The sequence below is a fragment of the Phalaenopsis equestris genome, unplaced genomic scaffold, assembly GCF_001263595.1.
Source record: "Phalaenopsis equestris unplaced genomic scaffold, ASM126359v1 Scaffold000522, whole genome shotgun sequence".
In the NCBI taxonomy this organism is placed as follows: Eukaryota; Viridiplantae; Streptophyta; class Magnoliopsida; order Asparagales; family Orchidaceae; genus Phalaenopsis; species Phalaenopsis equestris.
In genome coordinates this window covers 1,047,011-1,064,993 of record NW_018164962.1, presented here as the reverse complement: position 1 = coordinate 1,064,993, position 17,983 = coordinate 1,047,011, and the positions used below count along the sequence as shown (strand labels likewise).

Sequence of the window (17,983 nt, the reverse complement as noted above, 5' to 3'; positions counted from 1 at the left end):
TATATATATATATATATATATATGATAATTCTGTAGCAAAAAGCACTACTGCACAGGGGCAGAATGGTCATTTATCCAGAAACAACTACAAATCAGATGTTTATCAAATGCACAAACCAAACAACAAACCAGCTTATCTGAATCAACTGTTGATCAGCTGATTATCAGCAGATTATTGATAAGTTGTTGCTGCCCCAAAAAGACCCTTAGACTCTATTGTAGACCATCATAATTCAAGTTTTCCCTAGACTCTTTTCCAGTCTTATCCACAAGAAGGATATCATCAGCGAAAAAGCATACACGAAGGTATATTGAGCACAATGAAAATATTCTTAAAGATCATTATTCAATTGAAGGCACTCTTCTTTCATTCATGATTCATCTTTGAGAGACTTGGGGTCAGTTTGGGACAGCTTTTTGTTTGTGTTTTGTGTTTCAAACTGCTACCACAGTTCTATTCAGGCTTCGTTTTAAGGAGCTTTGTCATTCGTCAAAGCTCCATTAAAAGTCACATGGCTGAACAAGCATCTTCTACTGTGTTTTAAAAGGGTAAAAAATTGACGTTGCGGCGAAGTATTTTTGAGAGGCATCGGGAGACGGCGGTTTACCAAACGAAAACAAATCTACGCGTTGGCGTTCAGGGTAACCAAATGGAGCTTGAGCGAAGCCTGAATGAACTGTTTTCTATAAATTTATATGACAGTAAACTGTTTTTCAACCTATCATGTTCAGGTACGGTGGTTATAAGAAAATTATTTTCTAATCTTTTCGAAAAAATACATATATATTTATAATTCACTTCGTGGCTTTCAAAGAAGTTGATTTCTTCAACACAACTTCACACCCCAAACTGACTCTATGATGCATAGAGACTTCTAATAAAGAACCCGTGCAGTACCAGACACGTATCGAACACGAACATGGCTTCGATATGGCATAGAATTGTCCAATTTAAATAATATTAAAAAAAGAACATGCACAGGGCATGAGTAGGACATGGTGTCGGATTCATGTATCATAAATTAATAAATTAAAAACATCTTAAAATATTTTTAAAACAAAATTTAAAAAATATATATTTTTAAGGTCAAATTTTATGAAGATTTACATATATACCACTCAATTTGTATGTATTTATGTATCTAGCACCTAATGTTAAATTTTTACATATACGCCGCCTTACATAAATATGAAAAGTTATATTTCACATGTTAAAACTTAAAAGAATAGAATATTAGATGTGATATGAAATATTTGAGTGGCATAATGTAAAAAATCAAAATATAGGTGTTAGATATTAAAATACATAAAAAATTCAGAGCAAAAAAAACCTATGATCATTTAATTTCATTTAATCAATAATTGATTAAGAAAACTTAATTCTTGATGTAATACAAGATAATATAAGCTTACTTTTTGTATGTCATATACTAATAATTATTTATAAAAATCTTAAAGGTCAATGGGGATCAATTTTGCTTTTATTTTTTATTTATATTTATTTTTTATGTTTTTATTTAAATGAAAACGTGTTTTTAAAGTTCATGTTATTAAATTTCTAATATTTTTCTTTTTATAATTTTAAATATTTTGTTTATTTAATTTTTATATATATTTTAATGCTTTTTTATTATAATGGCGTGTCCAACACGTATTCATATCCTATATTTTCAATAATAAATATATCCCGTATCCATGTTGTGTCGTATCTGTGTCATGTTCATACCGTGCATACAGAACAGACTCTTAGTGATTTTAGAATTACAATTAGCGATATTGTTGGGCATTTTGAAAGAAATAAAACAATATCAATAATGGAAAATGGATATTACAAGCATAGTTTAAAAAAATATGGCAGAGATTGTTTCACAGTAAACAGCTAAAGGGAAGAAAAAGCATTGGGCATTATAGACATTTGTTAATTTTATAGAAGCTAGAAGATGTGAATATGGATTATGTTACTACGAACTCTAAGAAAGCATAATTATACTTGCATAAAAATATATCATTTCTCTCAAAAAACACATTTCATGCAATGTCATAAAATAATTAATGCATCTAACTTTGCAAAAAAATATTTAGAGCACTAGTTAAATTACATGAATTACCTAAAACAGAGAAATAAGATTCATGAGTTCTTTCTAAAAGTTTTTTTTAAGAAAAAGATAGGAAGAAAACTTAAATTTTCAAATGAATATCACTTATAAATGAATGGACAACCATGATAGTGAATAGTTTGATGATTTATTACACTGTTGCATAAAATGCACACAATCAGTCGAGTTTTGATATTTTATATGGCTGAGTATGCATACAACTCATCAATCAATAGATCCACAAGCATGACTCCATTTGATATAATTATGGCAGGTTGCTTTTTATTGAGCCAAGGCTTGTGCATTTGTACAATCAGTCGCACAATTGATATATAACTTACATAATAAGACTCATAGAAAATTAACTACCAACTATTATAATTATAAGCTTTATACTAATATAAAGACATTTAAGACGGATGATGAAATAATGACGCATTTTATTTCAAAAAGGATTCTTTTATGAATATTTGAGAAAATAAATAAAAGAAAGGCACAAACATTTAAATTTGCAACATATTGGAATTAAAATTTGCAAATTAGAAATTCTAAAATTTTGGTGCCGTCAATCTTTAATTTGTCTAATTTGATCTTATATAATGAAACAACAGTAAATTCTTTCGATTTTATTCTTCTTTTCACATGTGCCATGTGAATTCACATCCAACATTTTGTCTTACATTTCTACAATTTTTTTATCTTGAAGCTATTTAAGACAATGAAATTATTTCCAGCAATAATAGTGTTTTTAAAAGATACCATGTGCATTGGTGTTACTAATCTATGTGTGACTATTCATCAATTATTTTGCAAAAAGTGCAAAATTTATATTATGAATACCAATTATAAAATTCATTAGAGTCGAATTTGTACAAGCTGACAAATATTACAAGTTGATACTCATCAAAAACATTTAAATAGTCGCAATTCTATTTTTATTTTTTAATTTTCAATGTCAGATTGCGTGGACATGTATCATGATTGCTTATGCGATATAATATGTTCCCTATTAATTTGATTCCTAGTGCTAGGTTCATTGCATAGCTTGGCATAGCTTTGGTTTGATTCAAATCACAAGTTTTTAAAAGGTTCATTTATGTATAAAGGTAAGATAAGATGCATTGTTTTTACCCTAGTGTGGAGCTATGCATCGGATTTTTCAGGTCCACCATACCTCAGGAGTCAACTATTGGTTCAAATTAACTCATGCTAGAATTGTGACCCATTCTACCATTGAATAAAAGATCAAGAGGTGTGCCTACTCGATTTCAACACATGCAATCTTTTATTTTTTCTAATTTTATTTAATTGCAATAGCCTTAGGAAGATACATGGACGAGTTTTCCATGGTTGGTTATGAGATCATTATTTCAAATTTGAAGGTTCCAATTTCGGGGCAGCATTTACCAAAAACCGAGACTTAAACCAAAAATTGGATATTTTGCGAGCTGTAAATCTTATCTTCTAACCTAGGAATGACAATTTTAAAAATTTGAGCCATATAATTTATTATATTTTTTTCCAAGAAATTCATAATCTGATTTTCACTATTGCGTTTCAAGTGCTGTACAAGTATGGAAGATAACTTTAGGGAAAATATATTTTAATATAACACACGAGACTTGCATTTTCTTCACCTCAGTGACCTCTTTTTCTCAAGTTGTTTATTTTCCTCAAATATTTATTATTAATCTTGCAAGAGTCTTGATATTAGTCAAGTTTATCACAACTAAGTTTTATTGCTGGAAAAATATTTGCTTGCTTATTGATTTTTCATGGTTCCAAATTTTCAGTGTTTCATTCAAGTTTAATCAATTATTGCACAGTCATTTTGGTTCAACTTACATGTATCATCCATTTACACCTAAGGAAAGTAAATTTTGTGCAGTTAGTTATCTTTGGTCTAGGAATCATAATTTTTTGTGTAATTTACATTCATTGCAACAACTTAGTTGCATTAGGAATCTAAAATCCTCAAAACATCCTTCATGATTCAGTAGTACTTTTAATTCCTAGTTATAATTGATTATTGCATTATCATTTTGGTTCAGCTTGCATGTATTATCCATTTATACCTGAGGAAAGAAAATTTTGTGCATTTAGCTATCTTTAGTCTAGGAATCATAATTTTTTGTGTGATTTACATTCTGCCGCATCCTAGTTGCATTTGGAGTCCTAAAACCTTAAGACATCCTTCATGATTGAGTAGTATCTTTTCAGTCCCAATTATAATCCCTTTTTCAAAAGTTTTGATACTTTCATGGGGATGCAACAAAGATTTAAAATGGTTATATATTTATATACTCTCAATTTGACAATGATGGATGATCAGCAAAGCGTACATCTCAGCTCTACAAGCTTGTTTAGTTTAGGTTTAAGCAATGGCTAAGTGGCAAAATGAATTTTATATGCTTTAATGATCCCATCAAACTAAACTGGACTCATACTCACTTAAGGAGGAAAGCCACACTAAGCTAAGAGAGGGCTTGAAACCCAAAATAAGTATGCTTTAGATCACTCTATTATTTTCTCATTTCTCTGTCATATCCTCTTAACTCCTCTTCGATGATCATCAACAATTGTTTTTAGCCTTACACATTACCAAAATACTAGTTTATGATTGTTTTGTTAATCATCACCTAACTTACACGCAGACAACCGAATAGGCCTTACAACAACAAAATATTATATCATCTATCATAAATTTCCTTGGCCCATCAATGCTTTCTCCGAGTTATTGCCATGATGCGGGACCACTCATAATCTCAACAATTCTTCTCCTCCTACAAGACAACCTTTCCCTTAATCCTCACTTGAAAAAACCCCTTATCACCACAATTTCCATAAGATCCTAACCACCATTGTCATCTTAAAATTTATACAACATAAATGCCTCCGAGTCCTCAACGAACATCAGCCCCCACAAAGCTCTCTTCACACACCTTTTCATTCTCCAAGAGACCTTCTACTTTAGTATGACATTGTAGACATGTGGCTCAAAAAACTAGAAACACAATTAAGCTGGCTAAAATTGATTGAAATTGATCCAGCTTGCATGAAAGTGAAAAATGGTTATATTACGCCCATTTCTTATATGTCTGAATGAAACCAAAAATAAAAAATAAAAAATCTCAAGGAAATGTCATAACCATTAGGTCCATTATCCCTGACCCAACTGCTGGGATTTGAAGCTAAACGTATCTTACGGTGTATTCTTCATTTTGCTGATAAAATTAAAAAATTCAAAGCCAATGAAAAGATTTCAGTGTGCCAACATCAGACTCGAATTCATATAGGTCAAATACGTAACAACACTACTTGGACAATTATTGATGCCAGGATCAGAAAAGGAAGGTTCAGCTCTTCATGTGCTTCGACAATGTAGTCCCTTGAATTTACAGTAGGCCATAGGTGAATATCGCAGATGTTGACTCCACATTAAGGAACCTAGTAACTAATTCAATTTTATCATCTCCCAACTCCAACCGCCCAAATATCCTCCATTTCACCGCCACACTTCTTCATGGTTAGGAAATCAGCAAATCCAACATACCATAACAAAGTTTACAGAAAACTTGGGCATAAAAAGCATAACGTATGATAGTCAGAAGAAAACAAAAAATTTAATTTCATGGAGAACTAAACCCCTACAACGAACAAAGTGCCAATTAAACTTCTTTGAAATTAGCAGGTAGTCCAAGAAGAAAACCAACTTCTAACAAAGAATTGCAGGCAAATTTCTAAAGAACAGTACCCTAATATCAACGAGAAACTCAGAATAAAAAAAATAATTCCCTTCTTCTCTTCCACAACAAGTTTCCCCCACCACGGATAAAAAATACTTACCAGTGAACCAGTGGTCACCGAGAGTTTTCTAAGCACCGAGGAAGATAACCCCACCAGATGCGAGCTCTCGTGAAGCTCACTTCCTCCAGTGCCATCGCCGGAGAACCTGAGAATCCCGGCCGGCAGGCGCAGCGGGAGCTTCCAATCGGCTGCCCTTCCATCATTCCCTTCAGTACCCGACTTCGCCGAAGAGAGTACAGAATCAATAATATCTCTTGTAGAGGACAATATAAGAGGTTTCCTCCTTTCCACCATTTTCACTCCGATGCCCCGATGATGCGATCAATCCCAACATCAAGAGCAACGAATTAGGGTTTCACAGGAATGGGTAGTTGGGGAGGGAGGTGCAGGTGCATAACTGAAACACGGGAGGACGAGAAACAACCAAAATAGAAGCGGCAGACGAACATCTCAGGCTACGGCTGAGGCGGTGTTGTGTAACTGCTCAGATTAAACTTTGGCCAACGAAGACCAAAAGACGAAGTGTATCAAGAGGCCGGAAAATACTGCGTCCATGTGTTTGTGCACGTGTCATTTTGTGATGGATCCACTTTGTGGCTCCCCTATATTCCGAATGCATCTGGGGTCCTCACACACACATAATAAATATTCCTCTTGTATTATTCAAGTGTTATTGTATATTATTCATGTATTATTGTGTTTTCTCATAACACAATAACACATAAATAACACTTTAATAACACACAATAACACTATAATAACACGGGAGCAATATTTCTCTGTATTATCGGACCGATTTTTTTTTTCTCACATTCACGTGTGTGACGTAATTTCATTGGACTCCGCACATAACTCTACGTGCGGTGTCCTGATGTAACATTTTTTTTTCATTTGTTGAGATGGTATCTTACCGACCTGTCTTTTTCTCTATAGCGTGAAATCGAATATGAAAAAAAAAATTCTTTTTTGGTGAATTATTTTTTAAAAAAAATTATTTCATCAAAAAAATAATTACAAATATGTGGCTAATAATTCTATTAAAATTTCCATACAAATAACTTACTAAAAAAATAAATAAAAATCTAACATTCATTAACTACGAATAAAACTGATCTAAGAAAACACATTAGAAAAATTATTAATATGAATATAAAGAATATTTAAAAAAATCCCCTTTAATCAATCGAGAATGCTTCAATGGATAGTAATAGAAAAATTTAGCTCACGAGAATCCAAATCTCTTTTGGCAGTCCAATTAACATATTGGTTAAATTCACGATGAATAAACATACATCGAACCTGCACAAACTCAAGCAAACCAAAATTTTTTTTTCATATGAATATTTTTTTTGAGTGATTTAAATGCATATTACAAGTTTTATTTTTACATATTTATTTAATATTTGAATTTTATAATTACATTAAAATATCGTTAATGCACGCTTATTTAAAATAAATAATAATTTTCATGATGCATGTATAGAGGGATGTGATTTTAGTGCAACGATATTTTTAAAATAATGAAATTTTGTATATTCCGTTCAATTCCTGCGAGTTTATATATCTAACATCTAAATTTATATATATATATATATACCACGTAAATCTTTCATATCCATAAAAAAAATATCATAATTTTAACTTTTAAGAAGTAAAATACATATGGGGAATGTGGTATGTGTGTAGGAGGTGTTTAGGTGTTACATATGTAAATATATTGCAATTGAGTGGTATGTGAAGAACTGCAACAATAGAGAAATCAAGGAGAGGAAGGAGATAGAAAAATAAATGCTATACTTATTGCTTTAACCGAACACGAAATACAGTGTCTGTTGCACTTTGAAATAGATAGGCTTGTTGACCATTACCAAAAGGGAACACTTGCAGAAACAATTACAGAGAAGTGAAAGAATATCACCAATTGATGTTATGAGTGAGGAGCAGCCGTTTCAGAGCAATGGAGAGTGGAGATCAATTATGTGGGTATGCCCTCTCATCCATGATCCATACCAGCACCATCTAGAGACTTATCACCTCTCCGCAAGTTGATAGGCCAATCTTGGATTGTAAGCCTAGTTGCAAAGATATTAGAACCGAGAGACAGGAAGTGATTTGGTGAAGATAAATGTTATCTGATATTGGGAGTTGATGTGGTGAATAATAATATCATTTGATTTGATGCAATCTCGAATGAAATGAAAGTCAGTAGCAATATGCTTAGTCTTAGAATGAAATATTGTATTATTTGAGGGAGCTAAGGCAGATATATTGTCACAAAATAGTGGTGTAGGTGCGGATACGAAAATACCAAATTCACGAAGGAGACGTCTTAACCGCATAATATCAGTTGCAGTAATAATAAGAGCTCGGTATTCAGCTTCCGTGGAAGAAAGAGCTACAATAGACTGCTTTTTAACACGCCAGGAAATAAGGATTTTACCAAGCAAAGAGCAATATCCAGTGACAGCTTTTCGATCTGAGGAATCTCTTGTCTAATCTGAATCAGAAAAGGATTGTAGATTTAGAGGAGAGGCATAAATGGGTAATTAAGAAGATAGTGCACCCTTAATATATCGCAATAACCATTTAAATGGTTGAAAATGATTGTTATGGGGTTGATGCATAGATTGGCATTGTTTATTTACAATATATGCAATGTCAGGCCCGATCAACGTAAGATATTGCAAAGACCCCACCAAGTGTCGATAGAATGAAGGTTGCTCTTAGGGAGGAGACTGATATATTGGGGTAGTGAATTTTGTAGGGAGTGGAGTAAAAACGGATTTACAATCAAGCATACCGGCCCGATTTAGGAGCTCGTGAGCATATCAAGATTGGTTCAAATGCAGCGCTTAAGATGTGTGTTGAACATGGATTCTCAAAAAATTATGTATAGAACCAAGATTTCTCATTTTAAAGTGAGTTGCAAGTTTGGCAACAATGTCTTGAATAACATTATCATTGTTACCGGACATAAGGATATCATTGAAATAAACAAAATTGTTAATGACAATGCTAGTATTTTGAAATAACAACAAGGAGGCATCAGCTTTGAAAGTTCAAATCCAAGTAATTGAAGATAGGTAGTCAAAGTGGCAAATCATTGGCGTGGTGCTTGTTTCAATCCATATAGCGCCTTGTGCAGCTTGCATACATGACTTGGATGAGTAGTATCCACAAATCCAATAGGTTGTTTCATATAAACTGATTCATCTAGGCAGACATGCACAAAGGCATTAGAAACACCAAGCTGAAGAATACTCCATTTATTTGTGTTGTGAAAAACTACGACAATAAAGCAAAAAAATAGAACGAGTAAAATTGCGCGCAGAAAAACACCAGAGCGACACACAGATTTACGTGGTTCAACAAATTTGCCTACGTCCACGGAGCTGTAGAGGATTTTATTTCTTCGAGGAATTACACCGTCGAGTGCCTCGACGTTTACAAGAAAATATTTATTTTCTTCTCTCCCTTCCTCTCTCTCACTTTTCACGTTTCCCCTCTTTCTCTTAGCTCTCAAGAGGACTTGGCTTGGCCTTGCATGGCTTGGCCATTGACATGGCTTATGACAAGCCATAAGAGACTATTTATAGAAACCAAGAGAACGATAGATGGGAGGTAGGTGAGCGGTAGGTGGGAAGGTAGGTGAGTGGGAGGTGGGATTCTTAATTAAGAAGCTAATTAAATCTCGGTGGACCGGGTCTCCACATTACCCAACAATTCTCCCCACTTGGACACTAGGAAACTGATTGCATCACCTACTGGCTGCAACATCTACTAGTTGTACCGACATTTTCCTCAAACATGATATCCTCCGCCTCTGCAACTTGAAGCCCCTATCTTCATGCCAGAAGACCAGCTGAAGTTGAGCACAACTTCAGCTTCTCATGAGTAACACCCTTAGCTGACATATTACCGTCAACGTAGTCTTGTACCACCAAGCTCTTTACTGGGTTACTTTGTATCCATTTATAAATCCCACTACATGAGCAATATCCTGCCCCTGCTGAAAGCTCTATTCAACAAGTCTAGCCTTGTACCTCTTACTGTCACCAAACACAGTCTTCACCCGGTACACTCACTTGTTGTGCAATGTCTTCTTCCTTTGTGAAAGTTCTGCTAGCTCCCAATTCTGATTCCCCGACAGGGAATCCGTCTCCGCTTTCTTGGTCAGCTCCCACTTGCTCAAATTCTCAACTTGCAAGATTTCTTCATAACTTTGTGGTTCTCCACCATTTGTCTGTACAAGGTCTGATTTTTCTGTCTTTGGCGCTCTCCCACTTTTCAGAAAATTGATCTTTATTTGTTTTCCCATAATGCATCTCTGACTCATGTGTCCTCGGCTAAGTAAATCTGTAGTCATATATAGTTTGTCAGTTTTCTTACCCCAATCTAGTACTAATACTCATTTGGTAACCTTCCAGATGCTATTTGAGAACACTACCGAATGACCACCCTCATTGAGCTGTCCAACAGAGATGAGGTTTTTCTTCAACTCATGAACATGTATACCTTTTGCAAAGTCCACTTGCTCTTGTTAGGGAGTGCAATATCAACGTCTCTCATCCCCACTACATTCAGAACTTTTCCATCAGTCAGATGTACCTTCATAATTTCACATTAACTCCCGACGGGAAGATGTATGGAAAGAAGTCTCTAAATCCAATATCTAGTCATCAAAAGAACTGTGAACTGCCAGCAATAACGCATCATGTATTTCTTCGAATTGAGCACAACTTCAGCTTCTCATGAGTAACACCCTTAGCTGACATATTACCGTCAACGTAGTCTTGTACCACCAAGCTCTTTACTGGGTTACTTTGTATCCATTTATAAATCCCACTACATGAGCAATATCCTGCCCCTGCTGAAAGCTCTATTCAACAAGTCTAGCCTTGTACCTCTTACTGTCACCAAACACAGTCTTCACCCGGTACACTCACTTGTTGTGCAATGTCTTCTTCCTTTGTGAAAGTTCTGCTAGCTCCCAATTCTGATTCCCCGACAGGGAATCCGTCTCCGCTTTCTTGGTCAGCTCCCACTTGCTCAAATTCTCAACTTGCAAGATTTCTTCATAACTTTGTGGTTCTCCACCATTTGTCTGTACAAGGTCTGATTTTTCTGTCTTTGGCGCTCTCCCACTTTTCAGAAAATTGATCTTTATTTGTTTTCCCATAATGCATCTCTGACTCATGTGTCCTCGGCTAAGTAAATCTGTAGTCATATATAGTTTGTCAGTTTTCTTACCCCAATCTAGTACTAATACTCATTTGGTAACCTTCCAGATGCTATTTGAGAACACTACCGAATGACCACCCTCATTGAGCTGTCCAACAGAGATGAGGTTTTTCTTCAACTCATGAACATGTATACCTTTTGCAAAGTCCACTTGCTCTTGTTAGGGAGTGCAATATCAACGTCTCTCATCCCCACTACATTCAGAACTTTTCCATCAGTCAGATGTACCTTCATAATTTCACATTAACTCCCGACGGGAAGATGTATGGAAAGAAGTCTCTAAATCCAATATCTAGTCATCAAAAGAACTGTGAACTGCCAGCAATAACGCATCATGTATTTCTTCGAATACAACATTAGCACCATCATTCTCCTTCTTCTTAGGATTTCTGCAATTCTTTTTTTTATGTGGTCAGTCTTGCCACAATTCCAACAAGTTGCTCGCTGACCAGACTTTGATTTTGATTTTACTTTGTTTGAGTTCATGTCTTGTGATCTCCCTCTGCAATCAACAATCAGTGTCGAACTCGAACACGAGGCATCGCTAGAATCCTTCATGCGCACCTCCTCAACAAAAATCAAATCATAAATATCTTCATATTTCAGCTTAGTTTTACCTGCAGAACTACTAATTGTCATCCTCATGGCTTCTCAGTTATTTGACAATGAAGCCAACAATATCAATGCACATATCTCATCATCAAAATCAATTTCAACAGACGACAATTGATTTGTGATATTGTTGAAATCATTTAGACTTTGAGCAACAAACACACATTTCTTCATCTTCAAGTTGAATAACTTTTTCATCAGATGCACTTTGTTATTCGTCGATGGCTTTTCATACATACCTAAGAAAGCCGCCATGAGATCCGCAGTCATCCTCTCCTAATGACGTTGGGGGCAACAAATATCGACAGAGTTAGTCGAATAACCCCCAAAACCTGTCGATCCAACATATTACATTCTATCTCATCCATCTTTTCTGGTCGCTTTCCAGTAACGGAAGATGAAGTTTATTCTCATAGAGATAGTCCTCTATTTGCATCATCTAATAAATAAAATCTGTCATTGAACTTCTCGATCTCTGATTTCATCACTTCGTCTCCGTCTATTGCTCTTCCTTATATTCGAACCAAAGCTCCGATATGAGTTGTTGTGAAAAACAACGACAATAAAGCGAAAAATGGAACGTATAAAATTACACGCAGAAAAATATCAGAGCGACACACATATTTACGTGGTTCGGCAAATTTGCCTACATCCTCAGAGCTGCAAAAGATTTTATTTCTTCAAGGAATTACAGTGTCGAGCGCCTCGACATTTACAAGAAAATCTCTATTTTTTCTCTCGCTTCCTCTTTCTCTCTCTCTTCCTCTCTTTCTCTTAGCTCTCAAAAGGACTTAGCTTGGCCTTGCTTAGCTTGGCCTTGCTTGGCTTGGCCCTTAGCATGACCTATGACAAGTCATAAGAGGCTATTTATAGAAACCAAGAGAGCGGTAGGTGGGAGGTAGGTCAGCGGTAGGTGGAAAGGTAGATGAGCGGTAGGTGAGATTCTTAATTAAGAAGCTAATAAAACTTTAGTGAACCGGGTTTTTACATTACCCGACAATTTATGATGACAATTGTAAGAAAGACACAAATAGTTAGAAACTAGGCAATTGGACTAAATGTTTCAGTAGAGTCCAATCATTGTTCTTTATTGAACCCTTGTGCAACCAAATGTGCTTTATAGCCAGCTAGCTAGCCGCCTGAATTTAATTTGATTTTATAGATCCATTTACAACCTAAAATGTTCATATTAGGTGTGGGAAGGTACAAGTTCCCAAGTACATTGAGTTTGCAATGCTTGAAACTCAAGTGACATGGCTTTCCACCAATGTTCTTGTTTGATGGCTTGAGTACAACAAGAAGGTTCAAATTCTATTAAAGGGTTATGAAGAGTGAAGATAGCATAGTGTGACAAATAGGAGATGCAAAGGAAGACGAATTAGTGACATTAGTAGTTGTAGTAGGAAGCAAAGGACTTTCGGTCAGTTGTACAAAAGGTGGACTTGGTTGAAGAAGTATTTGAGAGGTATGATGTATGGAGGAAGAAGAGGTGAAGAGTGGCGGTTGGTTAGCTATAAACAAAAGTAGTGGCCGAACATGGTTAGGTGTGTTATTAATGTTTTGGATAGTAGAATTAGACATATATGTAACGATATATTTGTGAAAAATCACATTTTTGGAGATATATATATAACCAAAGAAGCATCAAGTCATTTGTATCTTTTATAGTTTTGTGCATAGCCAAGAAAAATGCAAGAAATAAATTTGGCGGAAAGTTTATGAAATGAATATGGTAGGAGTCGAGGATAACACAAACATCCAAAAGTCTTAAGATGAGTATAAGAGGGAGGCTTCCTGTAGAGTATTTGAAGGGAGAAATAATATTTGTAGTTTTGGACAGAAGACGATTAATATGATAGGTAGCTGTTAATAAGGTATCAACCCACAAATGAGAGGGAAGATGAGCATTAAGCATAAGTGTAGGAACCATCTCTATGAGTTGCATATGTTTACGTTCGACAACATTATATTGATTTGGTGTATAGGGACAATTAATTCAATGATGTATATCATTGAGTACAAAGATTTTTTGTAAGGTATAATTTATAAATTCAGCACCACCATCAGTACGAATTGATTTAATCTTAGCGGTAAATTAAGTTACAACAAAGTTTTTAAAATGTTGAATTATAGAAGAAACTTCAGATTTAAGTTTCATAGGAAATGTCCACCAGTAACGGGAGAAATCATCAACTAATGCAAGATAATATTTATAACTTTGATTTGACAAAATTGGGGAAGGGACCCATACATCACAAAGAAGTAAATAAAAAACATCAAATATTTTAGAACTAAAAGGTGTAGAAAGTAATATGTGACTCTTAGCAAGAGCACATTGTCACAGACAAAAAGTCCCACATCGACTAAGTGTAGGGCCGAAAAGTAGTATTTATATCATGGGCTGCCCACTACCCCGAAGAGCTATTTTGGGAGGTGACAAGCGGTATCATACCAGATTATTGTCTGCTAGGTGTGTGGACTTTTCATGGTCCAGTGGGACCCTTAGTGGAGTCGATCTGTGACGAGAGCGTCACGTGATTGGGTGGAGGAGAATGTCACGGACAAAAAGTCCCGCATCGGTTAGGTGTAGGGCCGAAAAACAATATTTAAGTTCTGGGCTGCCCACCACCCCAAAGAGCTCTTTTGGGAGGTGACAAAATGCTGAAAAATGAAACGAAAGAGATTTGATTTTATGAGAGCTGAATTTCTGGAGGAATGCAGGTGGAGTAGATGGAGACGGATGTCCAAGGCGTGTGTGCCAAAGCATAGTGTTGGAAAGTGAGCTGAGAAGAGCTGCTGAATTTGAAGTTGATTGTAGTGGAGATTTAACAGGGTAAGGATCTTGAAGACATGGACCTTGGTGGAGAACTTTGTTGCTCATCGGGTCGTTGACGACAAAACAAAAATTGTCAAATGTAATGGAACTTGTTTTAAGTTTGGTAAGTTGATGAACGGCAAGCATATTATGAGAAATGTTTGGAACTTGTAGTAAGGGAGATAGAATGAGCTTACGAGTGGGAGCGGTTAAGAGGCCCTTACCAATAGTGATATGACAAAATCAACTATTCATGAAAGAAAGCAAGCTTATAATATCATAAAGAAACCATGCATGGTCGTACTTAATGAATGCAACTAAGTTCCTGCCATCTTTGGAGGAGAAGACTCATTTCTTAAAGCCATTCTGAAGAAGTTTCGATTGGGTGAACTGTGTGCAGCCTTCATCGGACCCATATGCAACTCACATCCCCCATCACCTCACCGACTCAGATTTAACCCCTAAGGGGAAACCTTACGACGGTATCACAAATAACATAAATCAATTTTATTACAAGTTTATTGAAATCAAAGTTCTTAATCATTTTCAATAGAATTTTCATATTTTTTGCTTATATAGAAATTTTCAGTAGGGTGTCCCTAATGAAGAAGCTTCCTTCTGCCATCATTTTAAATTTTCTTAATGAGATCAATATTATTATAAATTAGCTAGAGAAAAAAACATTTGATTGACTGAGTCCAAAGTCTATTTCTTGCAAGAAAATTAACCAATCAACTGCAATTAAGTAACTATAAGCCTCACAAAGCTTCCAGTTATTAGTTGCAGCCCGCGGTGCTCAACAACTGTTTGCATATCGTATCACATTAAAAATACGCCAGTCTTATAACAAATTAATATCTATGCATACTCTTCCTTTCACTAATATATCCCCCACCAACCCTACTTTGTCGTATATATCCATCGTTCAGTTCTTTAATTACAGCCCCGTTAGAACGTAATTTAATTAAAAGAAAATTTTTAACTTTCAAGTAAATCACAATTAAGTAACCCTAATGGTTGACCTCCTCTAAAACCACGTTTCAATGCATGGCTGGAAACGAGAGAACACTTCAAGTTTTATCAGTACGTTCTAGCCATCTATATATACTTACATCTTATAAACCAAATGAATCACAAGTAGCAACAAGATTAGATACGCAGAACTAACCATCGATGGCTTCTAATGCCATCCTCTCCCTCCTACTAGCCATCCTCTCCTTGGCCTCGTATCACACGATAGCTACAGACCCAGGCATTCTGCAGGACTTCTGCGTTGCCGACAATTCATCTACTTGTAAGAAATACTTTATATAGACAGTATATTTGTATCCTGATTTTTTTTTTTTAATTTAAAATTTTTGCAATGTTTCTTTGCAGCATTTGTGAACGGGAACTTGTGCAAGAACCCGAGCTTGGTCACCGCAGACGATTTCTTCTATGCAGGGTTGGCTCGAGCCGGAAACACGACAAACCAGTTGGGATCGGTGGTGACGCCGGCTTTTGTGCAGCAATTCCCTGGGGCGAACACTCTCGGCAACTCCATGGCTCGTATAGACTTTGCGCCTTATGGAGTTAACCCACCGCACACTCATCCGAGGGCGAGCGAGATACTTACGGTGCTGAAGGGCGAGCTCATTGTTGGCTTTGTCACCTCCAACCCGGACTACAAGCTCTTCACTAAAATAATTCATGAGGGCGAAATGTATGTCTTCCCTCAAGGTCTCGTCCACTTTCAGATCAATATCGGGAAGAATAATGCGGTGGCTCTGGCCGCATTGAGCAGCCAGAATCCTGGTGTGGTGAGGGTGGCAAACGCTGCCTTCGGATCGAATCCGTCTATCATTCCTATTGTTTTGGAGAAGGCGTTCCAGCTTGATGAGAACATTGTCCGAATGCTCCAGGCCAAGTTCTCCGCCGTCAATAATTAATTGGAATTAAATTATGAATTAGTTAACTGAGACGTAGTACTCGTCTAAATTTATAATAAATGGCCATGTTACATGCACGGTTGATTCGTTTGCTTTCATGATGTTGCGTTGCTATATTTCTGTGCTTGTTATTTTGGTTGTGTGTGTTTTTGTATTTGTTTAAATAATGATTCATTTCTACGGTTTATATATACGAAATGTGTTTTTTATTTTTTTGATTACAAGTAAAATGACAATTTAGGCTTCGTTTGAAGTAGCTTTACCATTCAACAAATTTTTATTACATGCCGCTTTCGCTAAATTAGAAGAAGACAACAGCGGTCTGAAATGATGAAATTTGTCCTTGTTATGAAAGAACTTTAGGAGATGTTTGCCTCCCAAACTCCCGCTGCCAATTCATCAAACAAAATTTTTTTCTTGAGTCGGCGTTCACTCTAATGAACTAAATTTTATCGCCTTCTCAAACGAAATCTTAATTATATTGGTTTGCCTATTTAGTATTGATTGTGACATCATCCACAAACGATCATCTATATGAATTCAACTCTGGTACTAGTCCCACATCAATTTGGTCTGGAGTGGATTGGTTGGCATTTTCTTAGGTCAAAAGATTGATTTGAACCATGTGAAATATTCATCTAAAATCAAAGAATATGATCTGATTTTATATATTTATGACATTTGGAATCAAATGAAATTAGATGCTCCAATAGTAGGCAATTGTGTGACATCTTATGAATTAGGATTTTTGTTGGTTGTCAATAATCTTGCATTCAGTCAAATTTTCTCCTTATAGTTCTCAAGTTTCAGAGAAATTTAAATATTTGTCTATTTTAGTGTGTGAATATTTTATATTTTATTTTTTTCATCCAATCATCCGACATAATTTTTTATGTTGTAGACAAGTCCAAACCTTTGGTGACATCTAGAGTACTAATGGTGTATACAAAAAAAATATCAGCACAAATTCTAAAGAGATCAAGCAGTTCAACTAGACTCCACTATTTTGGATCGGAATTCCATGCAAAGGGCTATCAAATGATCGGTTAGCCTAGATCACTTGTCTAAACGACCAATGATCCCGTCAAACCTATACAACCGGTCAAGTCATCTGATCGACATAATCGATCAAAAACTAGGCAACAAGCAGTTAGAAGTAAAAGTCAATTGACCATATATTTCTATTCACTTATTTATATTATAGAGGTGGTTATATTATCAACCCATAGTTAGGAAAAATATAAGAAATGCCCTAGTTATATTGTCAATCCTTATATTATTGAGCATTTATATTATTATGTTATGATTTATATTGGGTGTTGATGGGATTTAATATCATGATATTATAATTTGGGCTTGTATAAAGAGGTTAATATTCTAATTGTATACTCAAGTCACCTATGATTATAAATAGGGGTTATTTTATGAAAAAAGGTCACAAACTCTTCTCCATAAATTTCTCATTGGTCATGTGTCTTATTTTC

At 35.4% G+C, this 17,983-nt stretch overlaps 2 protein-coding genes across 2 annotated transcripts in view; one reads left to right on the top strand and one right to left on the bottom strand.

Annotated features, from left to right (window-relative positions):
* LOC110028707 (peroxisome biogenesis protein 6) overlaps nt 1–6,464 on the bottom strand; it is a 20,045-nt gene extending 13,581 nt beyond the window's left edge. The window contains 1 exon segment of the mRNA XM_020730673.1: nt 5,943–6,464. Coding sequence (XP_020586332.1) covers nt 5,943–6,197 — 255 coding nt within the window. The 5' untranslated portion in view covers nt 6,198–6,464.
* A 2,897-nt stretch (nt 6,465–9,361) lies between these two features.
* LOC110028681 (putative germin-like protein 2-1) lies at nt 9,362–16,499 on the top strand. Its single transcript, XM_020730629.1, has 3 exons — nt 9,362–9,426; nt 15,741–15,865; nt 15,949–16,499. The coding sequence occupies exons 2-3, from the start codon at nt 15,745–15,747 to the stop codon at nt 16,497–16,499; spliced, it is 672 nt and encodes a 223-aa protein (XP_020586288.1). The 5' UTR covers nt 9,362–9,426; nt 15,741–15,744.
* Nucleotides 16,500–17,983: the final 1,484 nt, after the last annotated feature.

Excerpts from the sequence above, each read along its gene's own strand:
- LOC110028681 (XM_020730629.1), top strand. The coding sequence starts at position 15,745 with ATGGCTTCTAATGCCATCCTCTCCCTCCTACTAGCCATCCTCTCCTTG. Across the intron at positions 15,866-15,948 it reads TGCCGACAATTCATCTACTT|CATTTGTGAACGGGAACTTG; the intron begins GTAAGAAATACT and ends GTTTCTTTGCAG.